At 62.0% G+C, this 16143-nt stretch overlaps 1 protein-coding gene across 5 annotated transcripts in view; it reads left to right on the top strand.

The window, feature by feature from the left end:
- NFIC (nuclear factor I C) overlaps window positions 1-16143 on the top strand; it is a 62519-nt gene that overhangs the window by 44682 nt on the left and 1694 nt on the right. For 2 of the 5 annotated variants that reach the window (XM_040629618.1, XM_040629616.1), the window contains exons 4-9: window positions 985-1059; window positions 1817-1940; window positions 2584-2708; window positions 8558-8683; window positions 10321-10505; window positions 11166-11313. In XM_040629618.1, the coding sequence (XP_040485552.1) occupies window positions 985-1059; window positions 1817-1940; window positions 2584-2708; window positions 8558-8683; window positions 10321-10505; window positions 11166-11313 (783 nt within the window). Of the gene's footprint in view, window positions 1-984; window positions 1060-1816; window positions 1941-2583; window positions 2709-8557; window positions 8684-10320; window positions 10506-11165; window positions 11314-13295; window positions 13382-16143 lie in introns of all 5 variants that reach the window. The other 3 variants (XM_040629617.1, XM_040629619.1, XM_040629621.1) reach the window with 3 other exon arrangements.

Genomic DNA, 16143 nt, shown 5'->3' with positions numbered 1-16143 from the left:
GGGTCCGTCCCTGGGGCAGCGCGGGTGGGCGCCCCGCTCCTGTTCGTGGCCGAGGGCCGCTCCGGCGGATGGACCACATTTTGTGTATCCATTCATCTATTGATGGGTTGTTTCCAGTTGGGCTGCTGTAAATCACGCCCCTCTGCGCATTCACGTACCGGGTTTTGTGCCTTATTGACGTCACGTGGTGTCCATGGCCCACACTGGACAGTGAGTCCCAGGAGGGCAGCTGCTGCGTCTGCCTCGTTCCCACAGTGTCCGCAGCGCGCAGCTCAGAGCTGGACACTGGAGGCACTTGGTAAATGCTTGTTGAGTAAGTGAATCCTGCCTGTGTGGGCCTCTGGGGACACAACGGGCCTGCTCCCAGCTGTCTGAGGTCAGCCAGGGCTCCCGCCCTCTTGGAGCCAACCTGTGTCCAAACCCATAGAACAGGTCCCAGCCACCCACACCAGAGAGGAGGGTCCCTCTTCCTCTGACATCAGGCAGGAGTGGTTCTGGGAATGCTGGGGATTTTAACTGCTGCAGGGGGACCCTCCACTCAGCCTGTGGTTCTGAGCCCCTGCTGTTGCCAGGCTCTGGCCTGGGCACTAGGGACACTGTGGGACCTGGGCACACAGAGCTCCCAGTCTGGAGGGGGACGGGTAAGAAGCTGCAGCACTGCCTGGTGTAAGCAGTGATGCAGAGAAAGCCAGCCAGCCCCTCCTGGGCCATTGATTCATATGTCTCAGCCGCCAGATGGCAGGGTACATGGCCTTCATTTCCGAGATTAGGGAGCACGGAGGCTCAGGGATGGGAAGTGACTTGCCCAAGATCATATCCGGGCAGCAGAGCTGAGATCTGAACCCGGGTCTGGCCTGTACCTCCATCTTGCCACAGGGCTGCAGGGGGTGGACAGGGTGACCACTCCAGTCCCTGGAGTGTGGGTAGCCCAGGGTGTCGAGGAAGGAGAGAGACCCAGTGAGCCCCATTTTCTCCCTGTTCCAGACACCACGGATTTCCAGGAGAGTTTCGTCACCTCTGGTGTGTTTAGTGTCACCGAGCTCATCCAAGTGTCCCGGAGTAAGTGTCCCCGCCCACTCTGTGCTGGGATCCGGGGAGGGGAAGGACTCCCACAGGAGAGAGGCACTGGAGAAGGAGAAGGGGCTTTGGGAGGGGGGCTCTGAGAGAGAAGGGGTCTCAGGGAGAAGCGAGGAGCCCATCACTCTGTCACCAAGCCAAGGTTCCTAGGAAGGGCAGCATCCGGGCCCTTCCTAGAGCCCAAGGTCAGAGCAACATGTCCCTCCCCAGGAAACAGACTCCACATGCTGGATGGAGGGTGCTGGAAAACCTTCTGCGCTATGTCCTTTCCTGGGGCCTCCCAACCCCTCCAGGAGGAGACCCCAAAGGGCGTCCCCCCCCCCCGCCGCCTCCTGTTCCTTTACCTTCGTAATGGACCTGCTGGGCACCCACCCACTCCACTCCCCTGACATGCCCATCTGAATTCCACCCCAGGGAGTTCTGGGCACTGTCTGGCTTTCACCCTGTCATCCTCCCTGTCCACATCAGCAGAGCCTGGCCTCAGGGAGCACTGGGAAGCTTGGCCTCCAGCCCTGGCTCTGCCTCTGCTTCACAGTGTGAACCTGGCCTCTCTTGCCGGCTTTGGTCTTCTGATCCATAGAATAAGGGCAGTTTCAGCCAAATTCGGAACCAGGCCAATCAGGGAAGGGGTTCCCTTTCCGACTGGCCAGCCCCCAGATGGCTCTCCCCACCTTCCAGGGCACACTGCAGCCCTGGACCTTGCGCCCTCTCTCACTCTGCTCTCTCTTGCCCTCCACAGCCCCCGTGGTGACTGGAACAGGACCCAACTTCTCCCTGGGGGAGCTGCAGGGACACCTGGCATACGACCTGAATCCAGCCAGCACAGGCATGAGAAGAACGCTACCCAGCACTTCTTCCAGCGGGTACGCGCCCTGGTCCCTGCCTCCGGGCATTTAACGACCCCCACGTCCCCCACGTCCATCTGACCCCAGCTGGTTCATTCCTCTCCCTGCAATGCCTGTTTTCAAGATCCACTTGGTAAACTCCTACTGATCCTTCAAAACCCAGCCCCAAGTGCTGCTTTCCCCAGCCCTGACACCCGAGAGTTCCCACAGCCTTGAGTCCCGTGAGCCCAGCCCTTAAGAGTCCACGAGAAGGTAGACACTGGTTCTTGCTGAGATGCGCTGTGGACCCTTGAGCTGGTCACACTGTTTGCGTGGGTTTCCCCATCTGTAAAATGGAGCCATAGTCCTGCCAGGGTGTTCCGGGGTTTACAGTAGGCCCCATGATAAGCCAGGCCTACGGGGTTTTAGTCCGCAGCCCGCTAGCTTGCCGCCTGCCCTCGGCCGAGTCCGTCACCGCCTCGGGCCCCAAGCGTCCCATCGGAGCAACCGGCAGGTTGAGACAGGTGTTCACGCAACTCGCTGAGAACCCGCGGCCCCCGCGACGTCTCGCGATAGCGCCCTACTCGCCCTGCCCTCTAGGGACCGGAAGTTAGCACAGCCTGCCCCACACCCTCGGGTCTCCGTGGTAACCGGCCTGCACTCTCCTTCCCTCACCCTTTAGGAGCAAGCGGCACAAATCGGGCTCGATGGAGGAAGACGTGGACACGAGCCCCGGCGGCGATTACTACACCTCGCCCAGCTCTCCCACGAGTAGCAGCCGCAACTGGACTGAGGACATGGAAGGAGGTGGGGCTGGCGGTGGGGGCGGAGTCGGCCTCCCGGTCGGGGTTACCGCGGCAGGGACTACATATTCCGGCAGGCACTGCGCGGGCCCCAGGGTGCAGGAAGCTCGGGGGGCTGGAGCCGCGGAGCCTCCTGGGAATTGTAGTCGTGCGGGTTGCTCGCCGCTGGAAGTCCGGGCTCTCGTTCCCCAGCTTTTTGGTTCCGCTGAGGCCAGGGAGAGCGGAGACTCTCCCTCGCGCGACTTTCCTGCGCTCTGCCCGGTAAGGCTTCATCCCCGTGGGGTTCATCTCTGCGGGGTTCCAGAATGGACTCAGCGCTTCTGGTCAGCGGGGCGCTCCTTCCCGGAGTCGGCCATCGACCCTCATCTAGAGGGCCCCCTCTCCCTGGGTCCTCGTGTTCTTACGGGATTCCCATCCCCGCGGGGTCTTTCCGCGTATGAGTCCAGTTCTCTCCGAGCCCCGTCGCTTTTCCCTCGGTGTCCTTTCCGGGGAGATCGAGTCCTCTCGCGCTTCTGTCTTCATTGGCCCTTCCCGGATCGGGGTCCTGTTTTGCAGGAGCGGCATTTCCATCGGCTCCTTTCTGTGCAGCGCTGTCTCCCCAAGGGCCTCCCCCAAAGATTTCCCTGCCCTGGGGTCTCGGTCTCCACCGCGGGTCTCTCCTCGGAGGAATCCGAGGTTCCGCTCTGCAGCGGGCCGGCCTCGGGGATGCTCGCGAACTGGGGCGCAAGGCGGCCCGCGCGCTTGTCTTACCCTGGGCACGGCGTTCCTGGCGACGCCCAGATCCTCAGCGGCATCTGTGCCCCAGATTTCAGAAGCGTCACTTTGCCCAGACCCTTACCCCTTGTCAAGGGTTCACCCCACGGATTAGCCAGGGGTTGCCAGCTGGACTCTGGGGTGCACCGGCTCATAAGCCTCTGGTGAGCCCACTTCTCGGAGTCTCAGTTTCCTCGTCTGCTACCTGCAGTACCCATATGAGGTTGTGGGGATTAAGTGAGTTAATGCATTTGGTGTCCCTAAAACATTACCGGCACATGATATGCACCAATAAACCTTAGGAGTGGTTGGCTTGTCTGCTCCCCCTTTGTGCCTCCTCCCTATCCCTAAGGGCCAGCTTTCCTATAAAACTCTGTCTATATAGCGTGTCATACCTACAAGATTCCTGGAAAGCAGTATAACATTACAGTTAAGACAGCAGGTTTAGACGGCAGAGCGACCGGGGTTCAAAATCCATCTCTGCCATTGGCTCGCTGTGTGGGCTGTGTAACTTGGGGCAGGTGACTTGACTTCTCTGAGCCCCAGTTTCCTTATGCGCCAAATGGGATTGATGAGCTAACTCTTCTCTCCTAGAGTTGGAAGGAGGAAATGGCAGAACGTGCCTAAAGCTACTCTCTGGCACATAAGTGCCCAGGACACAGTTCATTGTTTGTGTCTTTATAAAATTCCCATCTCTATGAGTTGGTCTCTAACACATCTGGTTGTAACATTCGAGCCCCAGGGGTCCTCCCTCTTCCATGTGTTGGTGCAGAGCAGGTACCTAACTTTGGGAGGATCTGTCTATTATAGGCTCTAATTTATGGGTCAGAATGGCTCCGTGGCTCGCCCTCTGTGCGTTCCCCATTTCTGTCAGGTTTGCCTCTATAAAAATCCTGTATTTAATAAGCTTTAAATTTGATTGTGAGGAACAGAAAACCCAAAAGCACAGGGCATTTCTCTCGAAATTAAATGTTCATCCATCAGCAGCCCTGGACATGTATGTTGTGCAAGACTTAGGCTCCTGCCTTACGCTCCAGTGAATGTGGCTTTCATTCCCACCTCGTGGTCCAAGACAGCTGCTGGAGCTCCAGCCATCATGTCTGCTTTCCAGCCAACAGGAAGGAAGAAGGGTCAAGTCTGAGCATGTCCTTGCCCTTTAAGAATAATTCTCAGAAAGTGCGCTTACCTCTTCTGCTTGCCTCTCTGTCCCTGAGTTGGTCATGTGGCCACACTCTGCCCCAAGGGACCCTGGGAAATGTCTTATTTTCGGCAAGTATGTGCCCATCTCAAATTTAAGGGTTCTGTTACTAAGGAAGAAGGATAGAGCAGATATTGGGAGACGGTTGACTTCTGCCCCGTCATTGACTGCTGGGGAACCCGAAAGCACTTCTCATTGGCTCTGTGATTGACGAGACTGTCGACATATAAACTGTACTACTGAGAGGTGGAGGACAGCCTCTGCGATGTAGCCACAGCAGCCCCGAGAGGAAAAATTATAGCCTTAAGTCTATGGATTAGAAAAAGAGAAGGGATGGAAGTAAAAAAGCTAGCTTTCAATGCAGGAAGCTCAAAAAGAAAAAAAAAAAAACATTAGAAGGAAGGAAATGTTCGAGAGTCACTGGATGTTGGTCTGAGCTTCCTGCCTTGAGCGTGAAGTGGCAGCAGGGTGGGAGGATGGGGAGGAAACCCACACCCGCTTCTGTTGTGTGCTGGGGAATCGCAGGGCCAGACAGGATCTGTCCCCTCTAGCCTCTATTGGTTGCCTCGGGTGATGGCAAACTCGCTTCCTCTGCGGGACCCTCAGTATAAACCCCCGCTGTGTGGCTGTCTGGGCCCACAGGTGCTCATGGCCTAGTGGGTAAGATGGGTTCATATCCTCCCCCCTCCTCTTCCTCTTCCTCCTCCTCCCCTCCCCCTTCTGCCCTGCCCTCTCCCCTTCTTTTCCTTCCTCTCCTGCCTCCTCCGCCTTTGCCCCTCCTCCCTCTCCCCCTCCCATCTCCTCCCCCCTCCCCCACTTTCTCCTCCTCCTGGCTTCCTCCAGCTTCCTGTCTAGACAGCCCCCAATTAGCTGCTCATTAAGGGGGTTAAGCTGATTAGAGCACTCTCTCCCTTCCTCTGCTCTGGCCACAAGGGTAGTGCTCTGCCAACAGCCCCCCACCCCCAGCATCCACCCTCCCTCCCCTGGGAGGGGCAGGGAGCCCTGGGGGTGGGGGATCATGTCAGCCCCACCCAGGCAGCATCCCCGCAGCCACACCTCTCAGGCCTTTGCCCTCTCCGTGCCCAGGTTAGAAGTGCCTTTCCTCCTGGCCATCCCCTCCCGAGGCCTTCCCTGACTACCCACCCACGAGGGCTGGAAGGGGCACCCTCTGCCCAGCTGTCAGAGTGCTCAGTTCTTGCTGCTCCTGGGGCCCTCCCGCAGGGGGTGTAGGCCCCCCCACATGCAGTTATACTGGGTGAAGCAGGCAGCTCCCTTCTCTCTGTCACATGGGGGGCTTCCCCCACGTCTTGTAGGACTGGGCGGAGGGGCGCAGAGCAAGGCCGGTGGAGGTAGTGATAGGTCTGAGTCAGCTCCACCACTTCTCTGCTCAGTGACCTTGCATCAGGCGCCAGGGCCCACGTCTGTGAAGTGGGGGTGACTCCTGTACCCCCGCACGGGGCAGCTGTGAGCAAGCTCAGACGTGCTCTGCCCACGATCTTGCAGAGGGTGAGCAGAGGGTCCGCACCCGGCCCGCTCTGCCCCCAGGGGACTCCAGGCTGATGTCAGGACATCCGGGTTGTCAGTGCTCTGGGGAGGGGCTCCCGGCACCGAGGTGCTGGGGCCGGGGATGCTGCTCGGCCCCGATGGTGCGTGGACACCCCCACGGAGAGTGACTGGGCCCCACGTCCACGGTGTGGAGGTGCCGAAGGGCACCCCCCATCCCGCATCGCGCATGCTTGCCAGATGGCTGTTCTCGCCAGTCACTCAGCCCCGCACACAGCACAGTGCGCCAGCCCGCGCCCTGGGGCCGCGAGACTGGGCGGTGGAGCTGGCATTCCAGCGGGGACAGGCTTGTGTGTTGAGCAAGTGGACGCATGTGCAGGTGGGTCCCCTTGTTAGCGGATGTGCTTAGACAGGTGCCAGCCCGGCGTGGGGGGGACATGAAGGAGGGGTGCTGCAGGCTTGCGTGCTCATTAAACGTGGCCATTCTCAGACGGGGCACAGACCTGGCGCCTGGATGGAGACATAGAGGTATGTGTGTTGAGCAGAAAGGAGGCTGCTCGGACCCAGGGGTGGAGGGTACACGGGCCATGTCCTAACCAGAGGTCAGCTGCTCACACGGGGGCGTTGCAGGCAAGTCTGGTGAAGCACTGAGGGGTGCCCTGATGCAGGAGTTCACACTCAGGGCCTCCCGGGGCCTGTCCAGCAGCCCGGACGGCTAGTCTTTCTTACAGGGCCCGGGTCAGGCTCCCCCTTCCCTCCGCCTGCCCTGGTTCCCCCAGTCCCCATCTCAGGAAGCTCTAGAAGGGCCTGTAGAGACGCGGTGGGGGGTGGGGTCCAGCCAGGCTCTTTCCATCCAGAACAGGCTGTTCTAGGAAATCCTCCTAAGTGAGCGTCTGCTGGCCCCAACCTCGTTCCCACCGCAGCAGCCCCGTGGCAGCAGGGAGCCTGTGGCCTCTCCTACACACACACACACACACACACACACACACACACAGGGCCGACCTCCTCCCTGGCCGGCCACCCTCTGTCCCCCCAGCTCCTTCTGCTCCTGGGAAAGCTTGGCTGCCAGGCCTCTGGGGCCCGCTGACCCAGGTCCCAGGACTCACTCGCTCACAGTGCCAAGTGTGTTCAGGGCTGCCGACCAGGGTTATAACAGCAGAACCAGCTGACTGCCCTGGTGGCCATGGGGGGGCTGATTCCCAGCTTGGGTTCACCACCAGCGTGGCCGTCAGAGGGACCACAAGAGGCAGGACTGGGCTGGGGGGCATGCGTGGCAGGAGACCCCAGAAACCATGACAGCAAGCCTCAGAGGAGGGAGCCACTCTGCCCAGGGACGTCTGTGGTTGTCACACTGGGGGCTCCTGGCATGGGGGAGGGGCGCGGGCAAGGATGCTGCTCGCCTGCAGTGAGCAGGAGCGCCCCGCCCCATGACCCGCCCTGACATCAGCGGTGCTGGGTAGGAGGGAGGCACACCCCTCACCGTGTTTGAATCCATCCACTCTGGGTCTCAGTGGGTGCGTGTCCCTCTAAATTATATTTTTAAAATAATTTCTAAGCATAGCCATCTGCAGGCCCCGCGTCCCTGAGATTCCGGTTGCAGGGGTGGAGCTGGGCCCGGGACTCTGCACTGGTCACCCTCCACCCGCACATCTGGGGGACGGCAGGGGTGGGGGTGTCGGGCGGAGGGTGCAGAGGGCTCACCCCGTGTGCCCAGCAGCGGCGTGTTCTGTCCCCATCAGGACGACGGGGACGCCTGTGGCACGGTCTCTGCGGAGTCTGTGCGGTCCCGATTTACACTGTTCAATCCTGGAGGGAGGTGCAGAGCTGAGCTGGAGGCTCTCGGGGTCCCAGGGGGCCGGGGCCGCCCCAGGCGCCCAGGGAGGGGGTGAGGCCCCTCTGCACGGGATTCCCGCAGGTTGGTGTGTGCCGGGCCCTGGTCTAACGGCTGTAGTGTCCGTCTCGCTTCAGCCTCACGATGGCCCCGCGGGGAAGGCTCTGTTCCTCACCCCGGTGAGGAAGAGGTCCGCGGGCGCAGAGCCACTCACGGCCTTGTCTGCGTCGTGCCAGCTCACGTGTGCCAGACGGGGCTTCCAAAGGGACCCTGTGGCCTTGTCCAGGGCCCTAGCGGCCCCTGGGGTGGGGCAGCCCCGAGCGGACCTACCTGTGCCTAGAGGGAGAGAAGGCGGGGGCCGGGCTGACGTCCGGGGGCCTCTGTGGGCACCAGGCTCCTTGTCCTGCGGGCCATGTGACCCTGGGCAGCCCCTCTCTCTGCTCTGAGCCTTGGTTTGCAACCGTGCCTGGGCGAGTGGGCTCCCAGCCCCCGGCCCCCCGGGGTGCTGAGAGGAGGAGGGGCCAGGCTCTGCCCGCAGCCCTGTGACCCTCCGGCTCCTCCCACGCAGGCATCTCGTCCCCGGTGAAGAAGACAGAGATGGACAAGTCACCTTTCCACAGCCCATCTCCCCAGGACTCACCTCGCCTCTCCAGCTTCACCCAGCACCACCGGCCTGTCATTGCCGTGCACAGCGGTGAGCACGGGGGCCCCGGGCAGGGAGGGTGGCCCCCCTCGGCCGGGGACGTCCCACAGGCCATCTGACCATGAGTCCTATTGCTGTCACCTCCCGGCCAGGTGAGAACACCCGGAGGTGTCAGAGCGCCTGGCCCTGACTGTCTCCTGGGCCTCAGTGTCCCCTTCTGTACAGGAAGGAGGAACAGTCTGGGCTTGCCCCTTGACCTGCTCGCCTTATCTCACACTCAACCCCCACAGGGTGGGGAGGTCCCGGAAGGGGGTAGACACAGGCTAGGCCACACGAAGGCCACCCAGGGGATACAGGGGCGCCACGTGGTCAGGTGGCCTCACGTGTAGCCGAGGGAGACGGACTCAGGCAGCCACGGGGCGGGCACTGAGCTGGGCACGGTGCCCCTGGCTCTCCATAAATGGCCGCCTCCTGGGCTGTGTTTAGGACCGAATGAGCTAAACCCAGGGCTTGAATATCACGGGGACCCCGTTGTTAGGATGGTAGTGGTTTAGCACAACACAAGGTAGACGCACACACAGGGAGGCAGGTCAAAATCAGCACGGTGCCGGGGTGCAGCCCCCGGGTCGGCAAACCAGGCCCACGGCTGCCGGCTGTAAATCAGGGTCCGTGGGTGCATGGCCACGTCCACCTGTTGACACGTCGTCTGTGGCCACTCTCAGGCTGCGGGGGGGTAGAGTCCAGTCGCTGCAAGAGAACTTAGGACCTGAGGAGCCAAAAGTAGGTCCTGCGTGGCTGGAAGCTAGAGCGAGGAAGGGGGAGGGAGCAGTAGTGGAAGCAGGGCTGCCTTTGGGGTGATGGAAATGGCCTAGAATGTCAAAGTGAATATACGAACAGCGTCTGGATTGTTCAGAAAAAGAAAAGAAAGCAAATGCTATGCGGGCACATTACTCACCCGCGAACAGGAGCGAGGTGCCCACCCGGCGCTGCCCCAGGGACGGACCCCGAGCCCACGACGCTCAGGGAGGGAACCAGACACAGAAGGCCCCACGGCGTGTGAGTCCACGTGTGTGACACGTCCAGAACAGGCTCGTCCACGGACGGGAAAGGGGCTCATGGGGGTTCGTGGGTGCTAGGGAGAGGCTGGGGGGTGACCGCGATGGGGACGGAGTTCCTTTCAGGATGATGGGAATGTCCTAAAAGAAACTGTCGGGGTAGTTGCACAGAGAATGTGCTAGAAACCAGCAAACTGTCTAGGGAAAGAGCCCGCCGAGCCCTGGGGTGGGCTGTGGGCTACGGGGCCAGACCTTCCCCTGTGCCTGCCAGCTGCTTGCTATGTGGTCTGGGGCGGGGGACATAACCTCAGAGAGCCCCCATGTCCTCCTGTTCCAAAACCAAACGAAACTGGGGCGCCTGGAGGTCTCAGTTCGGCATCTGACTCTTGATCTTGGCTCAGGACTTGATCTTGGTCGTGAGTTCAAGCCCCACATTGGGCTCCATCCTGGGTGTAGAGCATACTTTAAAAACAAACAAACAAACAAACAAAAACGGGGGTGATACCAGAACCCCGTGGGCTTATGGTAGAAGTCCTCGAACTTGAGGGTATAAAGGGCTGGGTTTTGCTCAGGGGCTGGGAGACCACGCCCCCAGCCAGAGCCTCCACTGACCGCCCCTGCTGGTCTCCACAGGGATCGCCCGGAGCCCTCACCCATCCTCGGCCCTACACTTCCCCACGACCTCCATCCTGCCCCAGACGGCCTCCACCTACTTCCCACACACGGCCATCCGCTACCCGCCCCACCTCAACCCCCAGGACCCGCTCAAAGATCTCGTGTCGCTGGCCTGTGACCCAGCCAGCCAGCAGCCTGGACCGGTGAGTTTGGGGGGCTTGGACCTCCCCTCTGCCCCACGGGGCCGCCTGCCCATACATGGCTCCAGGGGACCTCCCCGGGGGCCCTGGCACATCACGCGGCTGTCCCGGGCAGCCCTCCGCCAGGCAGCCTCTGTCGTAAATGGTTTCGTGGATGGCAGGGCCGCGTTCCCTCGTCTGAAGTGCCCGGAGCCCGGCCAGGTCAGAATGAAGGCTTTTCCAGGTGTTGGAATCAACAGCACACGGTTTACCCCAAATCACACGTGGTCCCATGGCCTCCGCGCAGGCCCACCTTTGCCAGACTTCACAGAAGCTTTTGGTGTTCAGAGCCTTTGCATTTTGGAGCTGTGGGCGAGGTGGTTGGATGAACTCATCCTCGTAGCGAACGAGGGGAGCATACGGACCCACTGGTGGGGTCGGATGTTGTTCAGGGTGACGTGGCGTCTCGTGGAAGGAACAGACGGGTAAAGAGTGGCTTAAGGAGGAAATGCAGGGTCCCAGGATGCTTCTGGAGGCCTGCGGGGTCAGGCGAGCGGGCGGCAGCGGCACCCACCAAACTCGCCTGGTCACCAAGCCCGGCCCTCCCCCGCAGGGCCACCGACGGCCGCCCGAGGCAGAGGGGGCGCCTGCCGCCTTAACCACCTGTCTCTCTGTTCCTCCCAGTTAAATGGAAGTGGTCAGCTCAAAATGTCCAGTCACTGCCTTTCTGCTCAGATGCTGGCACCCCCGCCCCCTGGGCTGCCGCGGCTGGCGCTCCCCCCCGCCACCAAACCCACCTCCGAGGGAGGAAGCACGTCGCCGACCTCGCCCTGTAAGCACTCGGGAAGTGGTGCCCGTGGCAGGGCGGGCGTCCCTGAGGGGCCCCCTCCCCTCCCCTCCCCGACTGCTGGGGTCAGGGGCTTGGGCCTGGCCTGCTGGGTACTGGTGAGTTTGGTGGGTCCCCAGATAGAGGCCCTGGGGGGCCATGTGGTCGGGCCCACGTGGGGCCAAGGCAGCCTTAGGGAGCGGCAGGAGAGGGCCAGGGGGGCATCTGGGGTCCCGCGTGCCCGCCCCTGGCCTCTCAGCCCTCCTCCGTGCAGTGAGCAGGTGGCAGTAAGTGAAGATCTCAGACTGGGGGCCCTGGGGGCAGAAATCGCCCCCAGATGCCTTTTATTTGTGGAAAATGAGAATTTCTTGTTGTCTTAGAGTCAGGACAGTTCACGTGAAAATTCCGGAGTTATGCGTTCTTGGCAAAAAGCAGCAGCCACGACAGGCCCCATTCCTGCTGGTGACCCAGGCGGGGCCATGCCTTTAGATGGGACAGTCCCGACCTGCCCACCTGACCCTAGGAGACCTTGAGTTGATTGCCTCGCCTTCTAGAAACTTCCACCCTCTGGACGTGGTTCCAGATGACCGCTCGCTGGCCCCTCCTGCACCCGCTAGTACAGGGCAGCTCCAGGCTGGGAAGTGGCTCCCAAAATCGCACTCCTGGGGTCCGGCCCCATCAGTGGTGGCTCTGCACCCAGTCTCTCCCTGGACCCCAGTGCAGGCTCAGGTGGGCCGTCCACCCTCTTCCAGGACGCTGCACCCTGGCCCGCCGGCCTCTGGGTGTCCCCCAAAGCTGTCTCAGCCGCTGCCCTGAGCAGATGATCTCAGAGACCCCAGACCTCTCCGTCTGTCCCTCACACTCTGAGCTGAGTAGGAGGGCCAGCAGCTCGCCCCCTTCCCCGCAGGCACACCCCTGCCCCCACCATCCAGGGCTGGCCAGCACCCAGGGTAGCTGCATGAGCAGACGGGCCTTCTCTGAATGCCAGATGCGGTGCGGGGCGCTGGGTTTGAATCCCGTCTCTGCGCTCACTCCCCACGTGTCTTCACAGAAACGTCCTTGCTGTCTGAGCCTCCCGTTTTCTCAGCTGTAAAATGGGACGGTCACAGAGCGCCCAATCTCAGGGTGGTGGGGAGCGAGGGGAAGAGCTAGGTCGGGGAGAGCATCGAGCGCCAAGCCAGGCACAGAGTAGAGAGTAAATACTGAATGCACCGGCCGGGGTACCCCGTGCTCTGCCCACTCTCTCGTCTGCAAGACGGGAGCGATCACCACGTTTGCTAGATGGAGGCCTCCGCTGGTCCACCGGCCCGGGCCTGAATTCCCTCTCCTTCTGCACCTGGTTTTAACGGCACGTGCAGCCTGCTCGCCTCCCCCTGCCAGGGCCCCCAAGCCCCACACCCCCCCGCTTACCCCGGCCNGGCCGATACCACGCAGGGACGCGGGGACTCTTCCCGCCACGCCGGGGCCCGGCCTGTCTGAGGCCCCCTGCAGCCCTGGGCTGTGAATTATTCACTTGCCAACAAAACATAGCTGGTGGGATGAAAACATAACTATAAACGTCAACAGAAATATGAACTTGTGTGTGCGCACGCGCGTGTGTCCGCGAACGCCCGAGCCTTCCCTGTGCAGTCTCCAAGAGGAAGCTTAATAAATAAAGGGCCCTCAATAATTGATGGCACCACCTCCCCTCCCGCCGGCGCGGGACGCAGGCCGCGGAGCAGCCTGAATAATTCACGGGCGGTTTCTGATGATGCCTCTTTTATCTCGTGCTTTCCCTCTCAGCAGATGCCCCGCCTGTGTGACCCCAGGGCCCGACAGCGTGGGCTTTCCGGGGTGTCCGGATCGGCTGGGGAGGGCAGCAAGCTTGGAGGCGTCGGGTGCTGGGTGCGAAGGCCCGGCTGTGTGACCCTGGGCAGCGGCCACCCTCTCTGGGTGCTCCCGCACAGCCCCCTTCGCTAACGGGCTCTCGGTCTCTCTCCTCCCCGCAGCCTACTCTACGCCCGGCACGTCCCCTGCAAACCGTTCCTTTGTGGGATTAGGACCAAGGGATCCAGCGGGCATTTATCAGGCACAGGTAGGGGCCGAGAGGCCGGCTGGTGGGGGGCAGGGAGGGGCAGGGCAGAGGGGCCCGCCTGGGTGCTCAGGGAGAGGCCGGCCTGCTGGTCCCATGCCACCCCTCCAGCTGCACCCCTGGCACGGTGGCCATTGCGAGTGGCAGGGGGCCAGCTTCCCGTACCCTTCCAGGGCCTCGAGCCCATGCCCGGGGACGTGGTATGGCCCCCAATCCCGCTTTGCCGCTTCCCAATGGGAGACACTCACAGCAGAGCTGCTGCGAGGCCAGGGCTATTACCACCCCAGGCCCATTTGTACGGATGGGAAGACTGAGGCCCGCAGAGGCGAGGGGATTTGCCCAGGATCACACAGCACGTCAGCCCAAGCTTGCAACCCCCAGCCTTTGTCCCCTTCCATGCTGCTGGCCAGAGGGACCAAGAGAAAGCGGGGCAGAGGGGAGCCGTGGGCTCTAGGACGCCAGCGGCAGCTGGGGAAACGGAGGAAGCCTATGGCCGGGGTGGGGCCTCCCAGTAAAGCCCGTGCACCCCCACCCCAGGCTGCAGTCCATGACGCGGAGAGGGGAGTCATAGAGGCAGGCTTGGCATAACTGCTGCTAAGTGCGCACCAGGGCCAGCGGAGGGGGAGGGGCCGAGGACCAGACCCCGAGGCTCAAAGAGGAGGAGCGAGTGGCCTGAGGCTGCGCAGTGGAGGAGGGCAGAGCCCTCATGGGTCCAGAGCTAAGAGTCGTGGCTCCCAGCTTCCCGCGCGGGGTTGGGGTTGGGGTCGGAGTCGAGTCTGTGCCGCATGCTGGCTGGGAGTGTGTTGGCAGATGGTGCATGGGGTGAGGGCTGGACTCTGGAGCCCCCGCCCCCCAGTGTGTGTTGGGGAGGGGGTTGTAGGGTGTCAGACAGCCCAAGGGCAGTGCCAGGCACTGCAGTCCCTCCAGTGCCCAGGTGCGCAGAGAGGGCAGCCCGAGGCTCCCCAGCATCCCCAAATTGCCAGAGCCACAGAGCATGGGCATTTGTGGGACCCGGGGGCCACATGTGGTCCCTCCGGTGGCTGGGGGAGGGTTTCCTGCAGTAGGGTGTGGGCGGGGATTGAGCAGGAGGTGGAGAGATAGCTNGGCGGGGGGGGGGGAGACGCCCCCCCCCCCCCCCCCCCCCATCCTCAGCTAAGACTGGAATTGGCTGGGGACCCTCCTGGGCAGACCTGGTTGCTGCTGGCAGCTCGCAGGGGCCGGAGTGTACGGGAGGCCTTGGCCCTCCCTCCCTGCCCGGGCCTCAGCAATGAGTGTTAGGGCCAGGAGGTCAGGGCTCACACCTGGCTCTGCTTTACCCACTCTGAACATCCGTCTCATCTTCTGGCCTCGGACACCTCCCAGGGAGCATTTCCTCAGGGACCAGTTTTACCTAGAAAGGGCACCAGAAGGCGAAGAGATCGCCCTACATACCCTTGCAAACCCCAAATATTAAGCGTTCTGCCTTGCAGAACTCCGGCCAGGACCCAGACAGGGATCTCTTGTGGGGTGACTCCAGGACTCCCCGCTTTGGGTTTTGGGTACACCATGGCCACCCTCTGTCAGTCCCAGCGTGGACACTCCCGCTCCCCAGTACTCTGGAGCCTGGCATTTCCTGTCCTGCCCCCACCCCACGGCCCTCCCCCAGTGGGAGGCTGAGAATGTCCCAACTGCTTCTGAAACCAAGGGTAATACACAGTGACCAGGAGGAGGCCTTGCCTGCTAAACTCTTCTCCAGGCCCCCAGCCCCCGCCTCACCTCCCCGTTATCGACCTCTACATGGGGGTCCCCCCCAGCAGACGTCCTGGAAGAGGAAGGAAACCGAGGCAGGCCAGGGCAGTACTTTGGCTCTATGGGCTTCTCATGGCCCCGTCTTGGCCGGTGTGCCCCAGTCTGGTGGGGAGGCACCTCAGGGAGTGGGCACCTAGCCCCTGCTTGGGTTGGGAGGGATTGGAGCTGGTACAAAGACTAGCCAGCAGAAGACCAGGACAAGGGTGCCCGGGCAGGGGCTCGGCACTGACGAAGGCTGGAAGTGCTGGAGAATCAGCTTGAATGTGGGCTTTGTCCTGAGGGCCGTGGGGAGCCACGGAAGGTTTTTAAGTGAGGGAGGGGCACAGCTAGATCTGGAAAGGAGAGAGAACTTTCTGGGGCTGGTGTTGCTGGGGGACATGGGACATGGAAGGTATTGGTGAGAGGCTCCCAAGGGAGCCTGGGTTGTGGGAGAGGTGAGTCCCCAGTCTGGGTAAACAGGGAGGTCCGCTCTGAGGGGAGCCCCTGGCAGCGCTGCTGCCCCCGGCTAGACCACAGGGCCCTGGACTAAGGGCACCCCAGTTCCCTAGTGGGGTCAGGCGCCCCCTCCCTGCTCCCTGCAGACGCTGAAGGGAAGGGAGGAAACCATGAGACCCTGCCCCCCCCCATTCCGGAGCCCGTGTGCGAAGGGCTCAGAGCTTAGAGGCCTCTCGTTTCTGACCCAGTCAGCACTTCTGCCTCCGCCTTCATTATTCCTGGGAGGTTTGCTTTCCTCTGGCCCCCCAACCCCCAGCCCCGCCCCCCCAGCCTACAGCAGCTTCTCCTCCGCACACCCTTCCATCTTCTGTCTTCATCCTCCACCACGTCAGTGCCCTTCCCCAGCCAGTACCCTCTCCCCTATCGATATCCCCTTCCCCTTCAGTGTCTCCCCCATCAATATCCCCTCCCCCAGCAGTGCCCCTCCCCCATCAATATCCCCTCCTCCACTAGTGCCCTTCCCCCTGATCAGCATCACCTTC

This window comes from Ursus maritimus, unplaced genomic scaffold, assembly GCF_017311325.1.
Source record: "Ursus maritimus isolate PB19 unplaced genomic scaffold, ASM1731132v1 scaffold_14, whole genome shotgun sequence".
NCBI lineage: Eukaryota > Metazoa > Chordata > Mammalia > Carnivora > Ursidae > Ursus > Ursus maritimus.
The sequence above is the reverse complement of the archived record's forward strand: the minus strand, read 5'-3'. Positions and strand labels throughout refer to the sequence as shown.